Below are 20,178 nucleotides of genomic sequence, written 5' to 3'. Positions count from 1 at the left end.
CGCGCCCGGTCGCCTCGCCGCCGCCAATCGATCTCCGCCGCCACCGCCGATCTCCCGCACCCGCCCGCGTCGCCACCTCTGCCTCGGTCTCGCCGACCCGCCCGCGCCCTCGCCGCCGCCGGTGAGCACCCGCATCCTCCTCCCCTCTCTCTCCCCCCCTTCCGGCCGACCGCCGCCGAGTCGCGTGCCGTCGCCGGACGAGTGCGAAGCTCGCCCCTCCCGCCGGCCGCCGTGGTCGTCGTCGCCTCCGCGTCGCCGACGTCTGGCCGCCGTCGCTTGCGCCCGCGCATGCCACGCCGTCGCCGCTCGCCAGTCGCCGTCGCCGCTGTTCTGCCGGGTTGCGCCCGTGCGTCGCCGCCCCGGCCGCCGTCGCCGTCGCGCCGTCGCCGCTCGCCGGTCGTCGCCGTCGCGCCGCCGTCGCCGTGCGTCGCCGCCGCCGCGTCGCCCGCCGCTCCCGCCGGTCGCCGCCGTCCGCCCGAGCCCGCGCGCTCCCCTTCTCTCTGTTCCCCTCTCGCTGACGAGTGGGTCCCACCCGTCAGTCATCCCCGCGCCCGCCTCCTCTCTCTCCTCCCCGGGCCCGCGTGTCAGTCTCTCCCTCTCCCCTTCTCTCACCGACAGGTGGTCCCCACCTGTCAGCCGTCAGCTTCCTCTCTCCTCGCTGACGTCAGCAGCCCCATTAATTGCGCAATAATTGATTTAGAACTTTTCTGTTTAGTTAAAAACCCAGAAAACTTCTAAAATTCATAAGTAATTCATCTAGTCTCCGTTTAGGTCCATTCAAATTTCATTAAATTCATAAAATTATCAAGAATCCATTAAAAATAGTTTCTTTTGCTGTTTGAGTAGAGTTTGTGCCTGTTTTATTTATTTTTGTGCTTTGTCGCTTAGATTCGGACCCGCCGAAGAGCCGGTTTACTTCGAGATCGTCGCCGAAGTTCCCCAAGGGCCAGAGCAAGGCAAGTGACACTCATCCTTGAACATATTGAACCCATTATTGCAAATTCCTCGCTTATTTATTTCAAATATGCATTGTTTTAATTAAAGTACTTACTTTATGCTATTTTCGGGTAAACCTTATTATTATACCGTTGTTTATCCAACTTTATTCGTTGCTGGACCAGGGGTAACTTGATTAGAGTTAGGCCTAGGTTAATGCTTAGCCATGCTTAGAACAAATAGCTCATCGGATCACATTTAATCATGCTTAGTTCTGAATAGCTGAGATATTGATTCACTACCCGGTTCGGGTTAATGTCAACTAAAATATTGATAATGGTGGGCTGTGGGTGCATGGTTTTGAGAGTCGCACCCATGGTAATTAAGGACTGGTTCACGGGAAACCCTAGAAGTAATTAAGTGCTAACCACATGCCGAGATGGGTAAGGTGGGATTTGGAGCACGACTTCGAACTATTTGACGTACCCAGGCAAGGGTAGGCGTGATGGAGTATGGACGGGCAATCGTGGTGTAACGAAAGCTTCTCCTGCTTCCGGATCTACCAAGGCACAAGAGGGGACTGCCCGACTTGGTGTAAAGGAGGGGGTGAAACCTGAAGTGTGGTGCGATTAAATAGGGAGGGTTGTGTAACGGGTCCTATCACGGTCTCCTTTCCGGTATGCCGTGGTGGTATGTCGGCGCACGTTCAAGTGTAGTGGAGTCGTGTCTTGTGGGTACAGTAGTACACCTCTGATCAGAGTATAAACTATTCGAATAGCCGTGCCCACGGTTACGGGCGAACTCCCAGCTTCACTGTGATTAGTGAACCCTAATAACTTGAGTAATTGGTTTTTACTCGGGACTACTGCAACGTGGTGTAACGTTGAGTAGTGGTTGGGCCTGTTGCAACGTGGTGTAACGTTGGACAGTGTTGTGGTACTTTACAACTGCTTATTTTATTTATGCTTTACTGTACTTAATTACCTTTATTTTTTCAATCTCTGTTATTTATTTAAACTGCTGCTTTATCGCAACTGACCCTAGCCTGTCCTTGTAAGTCCCGTTGCACCATTTATTCTCCCCTTGTCCGTGTTACTTGTTGAGTACGGTGGTTTGTACTCAGCCTTGCTTAACTTTCCCAACCCAGAGCTAGAAGCAGAGTCCGATGGAGGTGCCTCTCAGGAGTGAGCTGTTCCGCCGTCGAAGTGTTGCCTGTGGACTGGAGCCGTACCCGCTGGAGCTAGTCTACCCTTTGTTTTTCTTTCCGCTGCATTTCCGCTAGAATAAGTGTAATTTTCAGTTGTTTCTAAGAACGATGGTTATGTAATCAATATTGTCTTTTTGTGTACCCTGGCTGGTCCTGAACAGGGATTTAATACACAATTAAGTTCAGAAATTCGTGTGAGGAATTTCTGGGCGTGACAAGTTGGTATCAGAGCCAGGTTTGACCGTAGGATCAGCCCAATGGAAACCCTAAGAGCCCTCTGCTTTTCATGTTTGTGCATAGTTTGCGAAAGTAGGAGTGTTTTGAAAATGGGTTAGTGGTTTTCAAAAGCGTGAGTGTTTTAAAAAGATAAAACCCCTTTGATTGAAAAGTGTGAGTAAATCGATTTACGGGTAAAACTTTATTTACTTTCTTTCTTTTATGGTTTATTTATCTTGAAATAAAATTTTGCATCTATTGATTCCAAATCCTTGTGTTCTTTAGATGGCTGACCACCCTTTGTATCATCGTGGAAACGGGATGGCTGGATTCGTGGCAGAGTTGGCAAGAGTCTCGTTCACCGCAGGATACCCCTATGAGCCGGAGTACACCACGATTCATCCTCTGGAAGGCGAGTTTCCCCACCGAGTAAGATTGGAGCTGCATGGAATCCCCGGTTTCCTCCCTAACTTGGAAGCAGAAGGAGCTGGAGGTTCGCATGAGCATGCCTGCCAGGAAGCTGCCTACAGTCTGATGACAACGCTCAGGGCCAGGCATGACCTGACGTTTCGACCTTCGGCTTACCGGTATCACCCTGGTCGTGGACCTAATTCCATGGTCAGTAGGTTTCGGTCTGCCCGAAGTGAGCAAGACCCTACCTTCGGTAGGATGTGCACGGTGCTGCAAGGCCTCGACCAGATGCATCACGACCTCCACGAAGCGTCCAAGGCTCTGAACGACGCCAAGCTCACCCAGATCGTTCGTCTGCAAGATGAGGTCGACCGCTTGAAGAAGGAGAACGCCAGGCTTAAAGGACTCCCAGAGCCCGGAGGTGCAAGGTGTCGCACTACGGCAAGGAAGCGAACCCGTGGGCCGCCAAGAGTTCAATCTTACCCTGGTGCCCCGGATGAACCAAGACCCTTGATGCAGATGGTGCCAACCTCTCCGACCCCAGTGCCCGAGGAAGGTGTCTCCCCGTTCAACGCAACAAGGAACCGCAACAGGGTCGTCACGGTCTCTAGCAGCAGCGAGTCCGCTTCTGGTGAAGATGAAGATGGTCTCCCCAGCAACTCCAGGAGCCGTTCTGAAGAAGAGGAAGAAGATTCGTCCCCTGTCGTCGATCGTCGCTCTCCTTCCGTGCCCTAGACGTCGCCTTAGCTTCGTTTTAGTCGTTGTGTGCTAGTTTTGGTGTGTTAGGTTTGCTTCGCTTGGGGCTAGTGGTGAACCATAGCAGTAGTGGGGTTATGGTTGTGCCGCCAGGAGTTGTGTGGTTTTAAGTGTGTTTCTTAAGCAAGACAACTACAGTTCACTAATTAAATAAAGCCCCTGTTTGCTTAGCCGTTTCTTTTTCTTCTTTCTCTTGCTGTCCTCCCGCCCCTGCAGATGGTGAACACTCGCCACGGCAACCGCGACACCGACCAGTCCAGCACCGGAGGACCGCCCCCGCCGCCTCCACCAGAGAACCCGTCGCTCGCCCAGGTTCTTGCTAACCAGACGCAGATGCTCTCTTGGATGATGCAGCAGATGCAACAGCAACAGCAACAGCACCAACAAATGCTACAGCAGCTTCTAAATCAAAGTCAGAATAACCAGCAACAGCAGGGACCACCCCCAGTGCAGTCCAAGTTGCCGGAGTTTCTCCGTGTTCGTCCCCCAACTTTCTCAAGCACCACCAACCCCATGGAGGCAAGTGATTGGCTCCATGCTATTGAGAAGAAGCTCAACCTACTGCAGTGCACTGACCAAGAAAAGGTTTCCTTCGCCGCACATCAACTGATGGGTCCCGCCTCTGCTTGGTGGGATAATTTCCTGGCTACCCGCACCGCTACCACGGAAGTGACTTGGGCGGAATTCTGTCTTAATTTCCGCAAGGCCCATATCCCCGACGGGATAGTCACACAGAAGAAGCGTGAGTTCCGCGCTTTGCAGCAAGGTACCAAGACGGTGACTGAGTACCTTCATGAGTTCAATCGCCTAGCGCGATACGCTCCCGAGGACGTCCGCACCGACGCCGAAAGACAAGAAAAATTCCTTGGAGGTTTGGATGATGAACTGAAGAAGCAGTTGCTCTCGGGCGACTATGCTGATTTTGAGAGACTAGTAGACAAGGCCATCCGCCAAGAGGACCAGCACCTCCAGATGGACAAGAAGAGGAAGGCTTCGCAGTTCAGGTCTAACCAGCCGCCTCCTCAGAAGCCCCGATTCCACACCGGCCCCTATCCTTCGAATCAGCAGCACGGGCAATCAACCTTCATTGTCCGCCAACATCGTCCTTACAATCCCAGCAACTTCTCCAGTGGTTCATCCCAGCGCGCTCCTACTCAGCGTGCTCTTCCTGCACCAGCTCCTCGGCAGCAGAATGCTCCTCCACCGACAGCTCAACCTCCTCCAGCCAGGAAGGATGCAGGTGCAAAGCCTGGGGTGTGCTACAACTGTGGCGACCCAGGTCACTTTGCTGACAAGTGCCCGAAGCCGAAGCGCAGTGGGCAAAGGTTCGTGCAAGCTCGCGTGAATCACGTCACCGCCGAAGAAGCACAGGCTGCGCCGAAAGTAATACTGGGTACGTTTCCCATATTCTATCATTAGATGACACCCCGTGCTTTGTTACGGGATATATGGGTGAATATATGTTAACTATATTAAAATGATGGATGAATGTACATGCTATAGGATACAGGGTGAATGTATGTTAAATTATAGATGCATATACGTTGAAATATTATAAAAAATGATATAGAGTATGATGATTTGACATACTTGCATATTAATCTTTATCATCTAATAATTTTTAGATGATCTAGCATGTTTGCATGGGCTTTAAATGTAATAGTTGCTAATTAGTGATAATTGACATATTTGCATGTTGAGCTTTTATAGTTAGTGGGCAAGAACTATACCAAATATATCAATGCAAACTAAGTCCCTCGGTAACATTTAAGATGGTTTGGGCTAATGTAGCGCCTACATGGCTTAATTGACTCGGTACTAATCCACATGCATTACACATGCACCTACCATTAATTGAGCAAAAAAAAACAAATGTAACACTGCATAAACATTGATGTATGTTAATAATATTCTAGCTGGACACACGTTTTATTGAAAACAAGCCACATAGATGCCTGGTAACATCTTTGATACGACATCCTCCCCTACCAACATAGCTGGCAACGACAAGGGGCAGGGTGCACCGCTCTTACTCCATCTTTGCCTTCCTGCATGCCTCTCCTCTATCTCCCCCTCAATGCAACATCTCCTACTATTCAAACAACGACGTCCCCTCACGTCGACGGTAGAGGGCAATGAGCTTGAAGATTGGTATAGGGCACAAATGGTGGGGGAGAAGAGGGTCAAGAAGCTACAACAGTGACAGGTTCTGATTTGCCCATCTCTACTTCCTCCCTCGAGGAGTCTTTAACAACATAAGCAGTAGGTTGATATCGTCGATGAGATTGAGCTACCACCACTATGCCCGCGAAACGGAGGTGCCACCCACCTAGGGTTTCACTTATCGTTTTCCCCTCTAAAACCGTGCGCCTGTGGAGAAACAATTATCGATACCACTCGCATCAAGTCATCTTTAATTAGATTTTATTAGATTGCTAGCTAGTTTAATGACCTATAGCGTCCTTTAGGGGGGAAATTCCAAAGGCCACTAAATGTTGTGGCCAGAGACAACTAACAGAAGAGGATGAAAATGGAAGGGGAGCTAGACAAAAGAGAAAATAGAGATGTGGATATCACATTGGAAGAGGAAACATCAACGACGGCGACTGAGAAGAGCATACATGAGAAGCCATCACAATAGATGGCCCAAGCCATCGATCAAGGAGCATGCCAATATTGATGACATTCATAGGGGATAAGGATTGACAAACTCCCGCAAGACATATCAGTGTCAAACAACATTATAATCTTATAAGAAGAAAACAAATACAAGACATTTTGAGTACGTTTGCAAACGCTAATGGAGGATATTTTTCCTCCTTTTCCGTGCACGTTTTCCGAACTGCTCAGTGATGCATATTTGTAAAAAAAAAACTTTATATGGAATATGCTTACAAATAGATTAATCAAATTTTTAAGTTTGCAATAGGTAATACTTAATTAATCGTATGTTAATGGCTTTTCCCATTTTGTGTGCACTAATTAGGCTGTGTTTAGTTTTCAAAAAAATTTGGAACAAATGTCATGTCAGAAGTTTGACCAGATGTCGGAAGTGGTTTTTGAATACAAATGAAAAAACAAATTACAGATACCTCCAAGAAATTGTGAGACGAATCTTTTGAGCCTAATTAATCCGTCATTAGCACGTATAGGTTACTATAGCACTTATGGCTAATCATGAGCTAATTAGGCTTAAAAGATTCATCTCATAATTTCTCCTATAACTATGTAATTAATTTTTTATTTCATCTATATTTAATGCTTCATTTATGTGTCTAAAGATTTAACGTGATGCTTTGTAAAAAAAAATTAGGAACTAAACAGGGCCTTAGTTGAAGTGCCATTGGCATCTGCGAACGCGCTTTAGCTGCATCCTTGCACAGCCCTGCGAACTAAACAGGGCCTTAGTTGAAGTGCCATTGGCATCTGCGAACGCGCTTTAGCTGCATCCTTGCACGGCCCTGCCTTCTAGGCTGCTTCCTTCCCCCCAAGAGCGTCCATGGATAGTGATCCAAGCAGTAAAATGATAAAGTTGAATACTTGATGGCTTCATTCAGGTCGGTTGCGTTCTTTTGCGGAGATTATTTCTCGGCTTTTACATGCACGTTTTTTATTTACTAAACGATATATTTTATAAAAAAAGATAAAATTCATAATCTTATCTTTATAGACTATATTTTTAACTTATAGTAGTTGATTTTATTGTTTATACCATTAAACAATTATCAAAAAATATGAAAATGTATTATTATGGTGGAACAGAAAAAGTTTCAGAGAACACATGAATAGATGTTGATAGTTACCTAGTGTTTAATTGATTAAAAATATGGTGAGCTCAACCTCTTGCTGGAAGTGGAATGGCACCTTCTACGTGGCTAGATTGTTGGCTGCTGTTTATTTTGAGATATGTATGGCTCCAAACTATGGATCTTATCATTTCTAGTAATATTAATGGGGAACTTCCTTTCTAAAAAAATGTGCTTGACAATTTATGTTACTGTTTTGCACCATTTTCTCTCATAGTAATATAGCAACATCTTGATAAAGTTCATGCAAAAATATAATATGCAATGTTTATGCAAAAATTTAGACAACTCAATAGAAACAGGACGACACATTGTCATATGTAATTTAGGGGCAGGATAGTCATTTTAGGTGGCTAAAACTGAAAAAAGAAGAGAAAATTGATTAAAAGGGAGAAAATGTTTGTGAATTAAGCGAAATGATGTTTATAGTGCCATTTAGGACTTATTCGGTTCATAGGATTTCTAAAACGTAGGAATAGGAAAAATATAGGAATATGATAGGAATGCATGTGCAGACCTATAGGATTCAGAAACACAGAAATTTTTTCTCTAGTATTGTGAAATGAGGTTGGAGTGAATTTTTATTCCTATTTTTTGCCCTCAATAGTGGAGAGATAGGAAATTTTTCCTATAATTTTCCTTAGGTGCATTTCTTTGAAACGAACGTTGCTACAGTATACAGTTCACAAGATTTCATATTCCTACACTTTTCCTTTGCAATTTCTTTAAAACGAATAGGGCCTTAATCAAAATCAATGTTCAGAGTGTCAAAACACAGAAGACATGTCTTTTAAATGTTAATCCATCATTTCTTTTTTCCGAATTGCCCCCGAACCCAAAATCAGGTCATTTTTTACCCTCAACTGACAATACCGAATGGAGAACCTCTCGAATGGTTTTGATGCTGGTTATGACTTAAATTAGTATGTACCTTTTTTATAACCAATTGTACTAATCTAAGCTAAAATCGGCTAGAAAGCCACCTAAGTGGGTTCTCCGTCCGATATTACCAATTGACGGTGAAAAATGTCACATATCTGAGTTCAATGGATAGTTCATATTCGCCCAATAATTTATAGGAGTGCATTTCAGACTTTTTCCTTTAGTTTTTGAAAGGTACCTGATTTATTATCGAAAAGCATGTTGGTACCCGAACAACTGTGCTAGGTTCATCAAGGTTGTTGGTCAGTACAACCACAAAATTGAATAGATTTGCTATCCGACCGTCCTTCAATACTTATCTCCGCATCAGTGATTGCCTCATCGATGGGCTGGCAAACCCATCAAAGTAAATATTGAAGTCGATGAACAATTTAGCAATACAACCCAGTACAGTCGCTAACTCGTTCGCATCTCGTGTCCTGATCTATCTGAAACCGTAACAAGACTGGCAGTTCGTCAGTTCCCTTAAAAATCTAAAACCCCCTTAAAAATCACCAATTTTAGTAGTAATTGCCCCCCTGTCCTAAAATAATTTATTTTTCTTTCATCTCAAACATACCAATACAATTGACTGGAATACACCATACTTTATCTAGGTCCAATGGTTTTTCCTACTTATACAAATTCCTTTAAAGAAATTCTCAAAGATGAGCTTATTTTCAGAAAAAAAACAAGAGGGCACAAAGATACTCAAAAAAGATAGACAGATAGTCGTATTGATCACGATGCCCAAAAAGGATAGAAAATAATTCAAATTTTAGATAGGCTTATAAACAAAAATGATTGCAAACGATAACATTTTCATAGAAACGATGCTCGGTCGATCGGCAATTTTCATAGAAACGATGCTCGGGAGGCTGCAGGTTGCAACGCAAAACACACGCGTTACGCGCCGCTCATGCATTTCTTGTGTCCCCTAATTCCTGGACCTTTAAACCCACACGCACCTGCAGCCTCCCGCCCAAAATAAGAGGAGGCCCAGCCCAACCCAACTCACCCACCCAGCCCACGAGACGAACCGAGCCAGCAGGCCACGAGCGCCACCATGCGCCGCGCCACGGCCGCGCCCACGCGCTGCGACGCCGACGCCGACGCCGACGCCGGCGCGCCCCCGCTGCGCCTCGTCTTCCTGCCCTTCCTGTCGCGCAGCCACTTCGGCCCCGTCGCGGCGAAGGCGGCCGCCGCGGCCGACGGAGGGGAGGCCGCGGCCACCATCGTCACCACGCGCCACTTCGCGGCGATGGCGCCGGGGTCCGTGCCGGTGCACCTGGCGCCGTTCCGGTTCCCGGGGGGCCACGAGGACTTCTCCCTCCTCCCGAGCGAGGTCTCCGCGCCGGCGTTCTTCGCCGCCGCCGAGGACGCGCTTGCGCCGGCGCTCGCGGAGGCGGTGCGTGGGCTCCTCCGCGAAGGGAGCTCCGCCGTGGCCGTCGTCTCGGACGCGGTGCTACACTGGGCGCCGCGCGTGGCGCGCGAGTGCGGCGTGCCGCACGTGACGTTCCACACCATCGGCGCCTTCGCCGCGGCCGCCATGGTGGCGATCCATCGACACCTCCACTTACGCGAGGACATGCCGGACCCGTTCGGCGTCGACGGGGACTTCCCGCTCCCCGTGAAGCTCCGCGGGTTGCAGGTCAACGAGGAGGCTCTTTCTCACCTCCCCCTCTTCCGCGCCGCCGAGGCCGAGAGCTTCGCCGTCGTCTTCAACAGCTTCGCGGCACTCGAGGCGGACATCGCCGAGTACTACCGTAACCTGGACGGGTCTTCCAAGAAGGTGTTCCTCGTCGGCCCAGTGGGCGCCGCCGTCTCCAAACGCGGCGATGGCACAGGCAACGGTGGCGTCGAGAGGGACCCTATCCTTCAGTGGCTCGACGGCCGGCCGGCGGGGTCGGTGGTATACGCGTGCTTCGGGAGCACGTGCGGGATGGGCGCGATCCAGCTCAGGGAGCTGGCCGCCGGCCTGCGCGCGTACGGCCGACCATTCCTCTGGGTCATCCCGACGGCGGCGGAGGTAACGGAGCAGGAGGAGCGCGCGTCCAGCCACGGCATGGTGGTGGCCGGGCGGTGGGCGCCGCAGGCGGACATTCTGGCGCACCGCGCGGTGGGCGGCTTCCTCAGCCACTGCGGCTGGAACTCGACGCTGGACGCCGTCTCCGCCGGCGTGCCCCTCGCGACGTGGCCGCTGCGCGCCGAGCAGTTCCTCAACGAGGCTCTCCTCGTCGACGTGCTCCGCGTGGGCGTGCGGGTGCGGGAGGCTACCGCCAACGCGGCCCCGGAGGCGGTGGTGCCGGCTGAGGAGGTGGCGAGGGCGGTGGGCAGGCTAATGGGTGACGGCGACGACACCGACGCCGCCGCCGCGAGGAGATCGAGGGCCGCCGAGCTCGGCGTCGCGGCGCGCGCGGCCGTGGCCGACGGCGGATCGTCGTGCGGTGACTGGTCCGAGCTGATAAATCTGCTCAAAGCATTACAACCTTTAGCGCACAAACGAACCACATCCTGATCAAACATTTGTTCAAAAATCAAAGTAACAACTCGTCGCAAAATCTGTACAATTTAGTTTCTACGCAGAAATAATAAAGATCATTCCATAATCCATACAAGCTCAGAGAACAACAGAAACATATTAATCGCCGCGTTCTTGATCTTCAACTAACAAAGTTCTCCTCGTGAACGTTGTTTTCTTGTAGCACATGAATCGGAAGCCCCTCGGTCTCACCGCCGGCGACCGGCGTGGACCAGGTGAAGACGAGAAGCAAAGCGGCAAGCAAGGGAAGGGACCACGACGAGTGTGATCGCATCAGGTCATCTCCAAAGACAACAGTAAAGATAACATATTATCTCAAAGACAACTTCTTCAATGGTTTAACTTTTAGCAAGTAGCTCATAATATAAATAATTATATAATTTATTTTCACTTGATATTAAAATATGTATAAGTATCTTTCATCTCTCTTCTATTAAAAAAATTGTATAATATATCTTATAAATAATTTATAGATACCTATTGAAGATGGTATCTAAATTATAGATACCTCGTTAAGAGATAGCTTTCATCAGGCCTCGTAGCGATCGCCGCCTAGAAGTAACCGCGAATTCCATTTCTTCTGATACTCGTTTTGCTTTGCTCATGGTTTGGAATAATTTTCCCCAAAGTATAACTTTGATCTGGCTATCTAAGCAAGGTTTGAGCCGTGTTTGTGTGTCTGTGTGTGTGGGGCACTGGCACATGCTTCCGGCAGCTGCCTCGAGTGACGTGGTCCAACCAAATCGCTTGCAACGATGTCCATGCCGCCGTCCAACAGCTCATCTCCGGCGTGCCCAGCATCAAACTAATCTTGGCTGGCGGTGAATACGGGGGACACATTGCGACAGCAAGCTCGCAACTAAATCAGAATAGCCCAAGATTCAGTGGGCTACATGGAGGATTGCAACTGGACCATTCCCCAGGGATTACACGTTTATTACTCCGTTCAAGGAGGGATTATATGCTGATCAGATGAAGCGAATTACATACTAATTAAAGTACTTCTGCCGTTTTACCAGCACATCGCTAGTCCAGCGGTCCAGAGCCTTACCGCAGTACATTTTCAGGACAACGATAAACTTTGTTTTGTCTAATTAACAGAGCATAGTTTGGCTTCACCCCATTCTCTTCTTGAAATGAGAGTATATTTTCCCTAATATATATCTCTTGTAACCTACACCGAAAGATACGACGACTCGGGTATTCTCATACTACGTTATAATCATTACCCCATATTAATTATTGCTGAATGACGTCCATGATTTTTTCTATAACGGTTTTCACGTTAAATATGTGCCCTCGATCTGGTAATTTTGCTAACGAGTGATATTAGAGCGAAGAGGTCCGATCTATTCTTTAGCCGTCAGCGTGTTTACCGTCTCATCGCTGCGTTCGTCCTTCCTGTCGTGCGCTCGTGCGTATGTGATCATTTTTTCTAACATGTGGTACGTGAGACATCCTTTTCTAATATAATGCTGCTGGCAAATTTACCGTGGTGTGATGTAAACAGTGCACAGTTTATCGATTTCTTTTACAAAATTAGTGGGCACCATGCCAAGCTTGCGATACTTTCTCCGATTTTGGTCTTGCGAGTTGACCATGAGTACGTGATGGATCTTAGCGTGTAGAGGCAGCGAAGCCAGCACCGGTAGACGTGCGAGCACGGCATCGCGTGCCCTGCATCGACGCCGACTCGCCGCGTAAATCACTTCTTATTTTCTTAATCTGCTTGGTCTAATCCAAGCAGATGCGACTAATATACTCTCGGTTACTGTTGGAGTCTGTCCCTCGTGCCCAAATCAAGTAGCCCCTTTTTTTCCAATCGTACATTAACTTTTGAATATATTTAAAAATCTTATATAAATATATAAAAAATATAAGTTATATTTAAATTATCTTTAATAACAAGTCAAAACATAGTAATAATAATTATTATATAATTTTTAATAAAACAAATAATTAAATTTAGATCTAAAATGTTAACGGTACCCAGTAAAAAAAAGACAGGGAGTACTACAAAACCAGTGGACTGGCTCCTCCAGAGATAATCATCTCGTGGTTTAAACATTAAATCTAATTGTTTAGCAACGCGAGGCGTCCCCCAGAGATCGTGACCACCGTCATGTGAAATCCAGTTAGCGATCGAGGAGGGCTTTATCCGTTCTGTCTAGATCCAATGATCGTACAAAATAGGATTTTTGATTGGCACAACTGGAAATTAGTTATGTGTGTATTTTGCAACTGGGCTACTTGGGTGAAGGTGAGTGGTCCTGTACTCTAGATAATTCCAGCGGTGATATATATACTCCCCATTTACGGATAGTTCACTAATAATTCTATATATTTGTGATAGATGGAGCATATTTCCTATGCAAAATTTTACATTTCATGGTTTTTTAGGTGTATTTTTCTAAAATGTTTTGTTGAGGAGAAAAGACAATCCATGATATTACTCACTCTATTTGATAGTATCATATGAGTTTTAAAATTTAAAAAGTCAAACTTCTATAAATTTAACCAAATTTACATCCAAACTAGCAATATTTTTCAGTTCTCTTCGTAATGAACCTAATTTAGTGTTATTGATATTCCTATATTTTTATATAAATTTAATGAAACAACGAGAAGTTTGACTTCAGAAAACATCAAAAAAATTATAAGATAAACCGTAGAAAATACGTTTCCCCCACGAAAGATCATTAGAGATATTTGGCCCCCTTTTTACACTTTCTTTAATGAAAGACCATAACAAAGCTATAACAATTTTTTTAAGTACGGTGGTAACAAATTTGCAGCAGAAACATAATTAGTACCAAGTTTAGGACTCCCGAAATTCACAAATGTCACTTTTGAACGTGCAATCTGTACTCTCCAGATCCCCGCGTCTCTATCAAGATGTTTTGCCGTTTCACTTCGCCCGTGGACAAGTTAACTTATTACTCTCGTATTTCGTGCTCATATTTCTCGAACTGTTAAACGGTATATTTTTAAAAAAATTTCTATAGAAAAATTATTTTTAAAAATCATATTAATCAATATATTTTTTAATAATTAATTAATTATATACTAATTTATTATTATGTTTTTCGTGAGGATAATCTAACTTAGAACCGCTCTCCCGGAACGCCCACGGGGTCCCGCCCCTCCAACCCCCACGGCACGTAACGCGAGCGCGCGGCTGGCTGGGCTCACATCGCGACGGCGCCACCACCACCCCCACCACGACGACGACGACCCGACCCTCTCCGCCTCATCGCGAGCGCCGGTCAAAGCGCCACGAAGCTTGAATAAAAACGCGATTTCGCGAGCCAAATCCTTGTCAAACTTGGCCATCCATCATTATTCCCATCCCCTCCCCGCCTCGGCGACGCGCGGGCTGGGCTCGAGCTCCTCCATTTGCGCACCTCACCTCACTTGCGCAAAATTTATAGTCCCAACGCGAGATCGGGAGGGGACGGTGCATGGTTTGTGGCGCCAGGAGCAGAGATAAATATGGACGTGCTGGATCACACGGAGGATGAGGAGCAGCTGGAGGAGGAGGAGGAGGAGGAGGAGAGGAGGCGCTACGGCGGTGGGGGAGGAGGGAGAGGATCGAGGTTCAGGTCGCGGCGGCAGAAGCGGAGGGCAGGCGGCAGTCACCACCAGCTGCTGCTCATGGACTGCGTCGGCAGCGGGAAGGAGGGGGCGTCGTCGGAGGAGACGGTGCCGCTGCCGGAGTACGAGCGGCTGTCGCAGTCGGCGCGGCTCCCCGACGACACGGACCCCCTGAAGGGCGACGCCACGCAGCCGGCGACGCCGACGGCGCAGCAGAAGCAGCCGCAGACGCCGACCGCGACGCCGAAGCAGGCGGAGCGGAAGAAGCCGCCCAAGGAGCCCCCGTCCCCGCCGCGGTCGCAGCAGCCGAAGCCGGCCGCGTGGAGGCTGATCGAGTACGTGCGGTCCAGGAACAAGTCCGGCGGCGGCGGCGCGGCCCCCGGGTGCAGCTCCTCGGACGGCGACTCCAAGAGCTCCGACGGCGAGAAGGAACCCGAAGACGGCGCCGGCGGCGAGGACGGCAACAAGGACAAGAAGGACAAGAAGAAGAAGCGCTCGTCGTGGCTTCCCGACCCCGAACGCCGGTGGCCGGTGCAGGGCTTCTACTAGCTCTCGCCCTCGCGCCATCGCACGCCATGGCTCTCACCACCGTCCCGTCAACTCGTCGTCGCTGCAGCTCATTGCACCCGTGTACAATTCGGTGCTAGAATTCAAGACGTGCCCGTCCCTGACTCGTGTCTTCTTCTATCGCTCCATTTTTTTCTTCCATAGTTCCATTTCTCTCTCTTTTTTTCTCGCTTTGTGTAATGTCGATGGGAAGACGACGAGGTAAAATCTCTCAAATTTGGCTTGCTTTTGGCCACTTTGTGTTTCGGGTTGGGTTAAGTATAAACCTTCCCAACTTAATGTACTGTAATAATGTAGAAATGTTCATTGGCAAGTGAAAAATGAGAGTTTCTTAGAATTTTAATCTTCTTTTAGATTAAAGCTCATTAGCTCAGCTTCACAAGAACTTGCACGATCACTGCCCCTTCTAGAATTAAACATTCTGGGTCATGCGTAGAACATAAGACTTGTGCTGAAAATAGTGACATTTCGTGCCTAGACCTCTTTCCAGATTTGAATCCAATATTTTAAGAGAAGACTTTAGGTGATGCAGAGACCGGGAGTCTGCCGCATCTCTATTGTATCTTAAAAGAATTCTGGGGGAGGAGGAAGAAACCGAATTCTGACTTTTGTACTTAATCATGTTCTCCACTAATGTTCCAGCAAACGCAAAGGAGTTAATAAGTCAGATCAGGCGCGGCTCTACCACGCAAGTTACAGAATGGCACGAATAATTGGAAGTGGATTTTCATCCCTCTATATAAGGAAGATAATAGGTCTAATTTTTTCATACAAAATTTAAAGGTTAGGTCCATAATAGTGTAAATGGAAAATTTATAGTTTTCTGATCTAGAAATTTTGGGTTAAGTAGGGTTGTAAAATGACCCAAGGGTCTTGGCTCATAACTATCCATATCTTTACAGGGTTTCTTGCACAGTTTCTAAATAGTATTTTCTTCGTATTTTAATAAATAACACCGTTGACTTTTTAAGTACATGTTTGATCATTTGTCTTATTAAAAAAACTTATGTAATTTTTATTTATTTTATTATGATTATATTTATTGCCAAATATTTTTTAATTACAACTTACTTTTTATATTTACATAAACTTTTAAATAAGACGGATGATTAAACATGTGATAAAATAAATATTGTCATCTATTAAAATTTAGAGGGAGTAATATTATTATTTTAAAAATAAGCTATAAAAAATAAATTAACTGAAACTAGTATATACCCAGTCAAAATTATATTTGTTTAATTTTATTATAACTTGTAAAGTCGAAAGAAACTTGCATGTTTAAGGAATAATATAGTTTAATTAAGCTCGAAACGGTGTTGGCGAACTAAACAGGGCCTTAATGGTCGGAGCAGAACGATGGCTGGCGAGGAGGGTCTTTTAACTATTTGGAGGAGGGTCTTTTAACTATTTGCCACTCTTACAGAGAGGCACTAATGGGATGCCACTCTTCCAAATATTTTTACAGCAATACCATGGATAAGAGCAGGTACAATAAGTGATTCAACGGGCTACAATACCATACCACGTCATCTTATTTCTACGTGGAGAAGAGAGAAGAGTGTAGAGAAGACAGCCACCGACTAATCTGTAGCCGGGCGATAGGAATTTCTTTTGTGGCAGTCGCCCGCTTGCAGTCAGTTGCCGTGATTAAAAAAAGTAATTGTGGGGCCCACGCAACCACACCGGATCGGCGCTATCCTTTCTAGCGTGATGCATCGCCCTCCCCTCCCGATCCCCTTCGGCCTTCCTCTCGAACGCCGCCACCAATGCCGCAACGAGCTCCCGCGCTTCTCCCTGCGTCCTTGCACGACTCCCGCGCTTCTTCTCCCCCCGCACGCAGCTCCCGCGCTTCTCCTCTTCCTCCCGCGCTCGTAAAATTGCATACCTATATGACATGGATCTCAAATCGCTCCATATTCTCTCCCTCATCCGCCGGCCGTCGAATCGACAGCCACCTCGACCACAGCCACGCTCCACATCCACCTTGTATAATCCCCCTCCGCGCGCGCGAGATAGATTTCTGCCTAAATCCCTAGTTCCCCACCTCCACCTCCAACACCATGTCCATCCGCTTGAAGAGGAAGTTGGTGCCGCCTCCTCAGGCCGTTGCGAGCTCTACAAATCCTCTAGCTGTTCCTCCGCCGCAAGTAGCGCCGTATCCATATGGTCTATGGTTTCCACCGCCGTCAACACCTTGGCTTGCTTCTCCGCAGTCACACGCCATGTCTGGCTCTCCTGCTTTCCCTCCTCCCGCGGCCGGCAAGATTGATGCGCACAGTGACTTTGAAGAATGGTACGTCTGTCAATTGTTTTTATTAGTTGTGAACTAGCCATGCTGATTACTCCTTTTAGTGCTATATATAAAAAAGAACATGCAGTGGTTTACTTATTTAAGTGATGTTTCAGTGAAAAACAAAGTTAGAAAGCATGCACTAAATTCTATTTAGGCTAATAAGATTTGATATCCATTTTTGACTAAAATCTGAAACAATTTTATTGTGGTTATTGCACTGAAATTTCACAGATGTTGTTTGCATTTGTGACCACAAGCTATAAGTTTCGGTGGCTATAAGTATAGGTGCAGCACTGTCAAATTAAGCTTTCAGGCGTGTTAGTGCACAGTCTAGGTGCAGCCCTGTAAAATTAAGCTTCCTATAAATTGACTGCTGGTTGTTGTATCATCCTTTCTTTCACCCGTCATTTTTTACATGCATTTTGGACCATGTTTTTATTAAAAGACTATTGCAATATTAATTTATATGGCTTTATACAAAAACTTAAACATATATAAATACTGTGGCAGTTTTATTTGTTAGTTAGTCTTGCCCAAGCTATGGAAAACTTATAGCCTCCACCTTGAGCATGCGCTGTGTGAGCACAAAATTAACTTGAAAGGTCCCAAACAAAATATTATAGTTGTCTTTCGAGTTAAAAAACAACTATAATATAGTGGACTTTTGCTATACTTTGTATGTAGCTAGTACAAGCTCATTTGTTATCCCTCTGCACTAGATGAGTGCATGTTTTTTAACTGCGTATAGAACACCATTTACAAACTGACTGGCCATTTTATTGTCAAAATATTATATTATTCAGACACAACTTGATCAACATTTGCACCTTATGCGTTCTATAAGGGGGGTTGAATCTCGTCCACCCGGCGGTTTCGTTAATTTTATCAATACCCCATCAAACCATATACATCATGTGGCCGAGGGGAGTCTATCAGAACCCATCAATGTTGACAATGGAGATGTTTCTAGGACTGAGAAACGCTTGTCTTGGATGAAGGATGAAGACTTGAGATTGGTAAGTGGCTTATGTCAGCTATTTATTTGTTAACGGCATACATGCCACTTGCATTTATAGAAGCAATAATTTTTTTTTCTGAAACTGTAGATCAGTGTTTGGTTGAACAACTCAAATGATCCTATAGAAGACGGATGGTCAAACGTTGAAAAAATAAGATGGATGGTCAAATGGAAGAGTGTTGGAAAAATAATGCTAGCTTGTGTGATTCTCCATAATATGATTGTTGAAGACGAGAGAGAGGATGCGATATGTGATATTGACCTCAATAGAATTTCTAGTACATCAATAGTTTTGCCTCCTGAAGTAACTAGTGGTGATAACCCATGTTTTTCTGATGTGCTACGTAGGAGATCTACTATTCGTGCTCGTTCAATCCATACCCAGCTGAAAAATGATTTAATTGAGCATATTTAGAATCGGTTTGGAAATAGACAGTAAACATAAACATGGTAGGGTAATAAGCATGTGGTTTTTCCTTATTTTTTTAATCATATATAGATCATCAATTAACCCTTGTCTAATTTATTTCAGGAACATGTTCTACTGTGGAATTCATGGTGCTGCACTTCTTACAGGTAACTTGTATGAACTAAATTTACTCCTAGGCTAGACTACTTGCCACCATAGTTAAGTGATTCTCTCTTCTTATTTGGGAGGCAAGTAGCATGTCATTCTCTTAATGCTCTTACATGTTGAACTCATACTGAATGAACTTGTTTATGTATTTGGATATGCTGTCACAGAATGGTCATGGGTCTCTCAATTAATTATCTCTGTAACTGTTTCTTTGAAAGAACTCACACTGCAGTAAGGGCATTCCCAACCCATAACACTAGATGTAGTTTTCATAAACTCCACATCATCAAGAAACTAGTACTAAACACTACTCTTCTAATGCAAACATCAATATTCCATACTTCAATTTAATGCTACTTATCTCACATGATATCTTGAATGTTGTGTAGAAACCATGTCTCATGCAAGACATGGTTTTATCCTCTTTCCCCATTTATTCACTTGCCACATCATCTTTCATCCTAGATGACAACTTATTTAATGTTATGGACACCATCCTAGTCATTGAGTTGGTAATGCCCTAACTTGTTTATATTTATATCTCCTTCGTCACCGTTAGTATAAACTTGCATTGAAGTCACACTCAATTAATATCTCTATCACATTTATCCTATCCTGTACTACGGAAAAAGAATGCAATAGTTACTTATTTTATTGTGGTTGCACGGAAAATATGATTCATAGAGTGATTTATAGTTTCTCATTTATTAAGCACATGATGAACCTGTCGTATGATATATCTGTCTTTTTTTCAGCAAGATGATGGTATTTCAGGCAATGGTCGTATGATGCAATGGTTCAATCATGGGTCGTACGTACACGACAGATGAAGAAATCGTTATCTCATCTATTCGAAATCATATTTATGTATTTTGCTTAATGTCACATTGTTTGTGTGACTTTTGGATCTGTAAACCATTAAGTACGTTTTGCTTTATCCTCTGTTACCTTGTCGGTTATTTAATCTTGCACTACTATGTCTTTCTATTTAGACCTAGGATGACATTATGCATTAATCTACTTGGTTGCTATTGTATTTCAATTATCTGTGGTGCCTTGTATTTTTTCTATACTATGGAGAACTAGTACTGTTCATCTCATAACACAATGTGGTCTGAAGCGTGTGAACTTTGTTATATTTCGTTACTACTTTGTAGCATACAAATGTTAATGTCACAACAAAATGGCTACAATGATACACTTCACTCTTGATTCTACACACTGATATGTGCTACTTATAATTAATCATTTTATTTATTAGATGTAGCCTGCTAACAGGCAACCTATTATATGAGTAGTTGGCTTTAGCATTGGCTATAAAATGAGCTATA

At 45.5% G+C, this 20,178-nt stretch overlaps 3 protein-coding genes across 6 annotated transcripts; all 3 read left to right on the top strand.

The window, feature by feature from the left end:
* Positions 1-9,257: 9,257 nt before the first annotated feature.
* LOC121053884 (UDP-glycosyltransferase 73C6-like) lies at positions 9,258-12,030 on the top strand. 2 transcript variants are annotated; one of them, XM_040522270.1, is made up of 2 exons: positions 9,258-10,707; positions 10,959-12,030. In XM_040522270.1, exons 1-2 carry the CDS (start codon positions 9,320-9,322, stop codon positions 10,963-10,965), a joined length of 1,395 nt encoding a protein of 464 aa, XP_040378204.1. In that variant the 5' UTR covers positions 9,258-9,319; the 3' UTR covers positions 10,966-12,030. The 2 variants fall into 2 exon arrangements, with proteins under 2 accessions (XP_040378204.1, XP_040378203.1); XM_040522269.1 differs by having other exon boundaries at positions 9,258-10,795.
* A 2,065-nt stretch (positions 12,031-14,095) lies between these two features.
* LOC107303801 (hepatoma-derived growth factor-related protein 2-like) lies at positions 14,096-15,266 on the top strand. The gene has a single exon (XM_040522563.1). The coding sequence runs from the start codon at positions 14,288-14,290 to the stop codon at positions 14,936-14,938; it is 651 nt and encodes a 216-aa protein (XP_040378497.1). The 5' UTR covers positions 14,096-14,287; the 3' UTR covers positions 14,939-15,266.
* Positions 15,267-16,746: 1,480 nt separating this feature from the next.
* On the top strand, positions 16,747-19,841 carry LOC102720781 (formin-like protein 16). 3 transcript variants are annotated; one of them, XM_015835131.2, is made up of 4 exons: positions 16,747-17,252; positions 18,223-18,268; positions 18,803-18,846; positions 19,603-19,841. In XM_015835131.2, the coding sequence occupies exons 1-4, from the start codon at positions 17,020-17,022 to the stop codon at positions 19,634-19,636; spliced, it is 357 nt and encodes a 118-aa protein (XP_015690617.1). In that variant the 5' UTR covers positions 16,747-17,019; the 3' UTR covers positions 19,637-19,841. The 3 variants fall into 3 exon arrangements, with proteins under 3 accessions (XP_015690617.1, XP_015690616.1, XP_015690618.1); XM_015835130.2 differs by having other exon boundaries at positions 18,097-18,268; XM_015835132.2 differs by having other exon boundaries at positions 16,751-17,252; positions 18,056-18,268.
* The last annotated feature ends 337 nt before the right edge of the window (positions 19,842-20,178 follow it).

The sequence above is a fragment of the Oryza brachyantha genome, chromosome 3 (genome assembly GCF_000231095.2).
Source record: "Oryza brachyantha chromosome 3, ObraRS2, whole genome shotgun sequence".
NCBI classification, from domain to species: domain Eukaryota; kingdom Viridiplantae; phylum Streptophyta; class Magnoliopsida; order Poales; family Poaceae; genus Oryza; species Oryza brachyantha.
The sequence above is the reverse complement of the archived record's forward strand: the minus strand, read 5'-3'. Positions and strand labels throughout refer to the sequence as shown.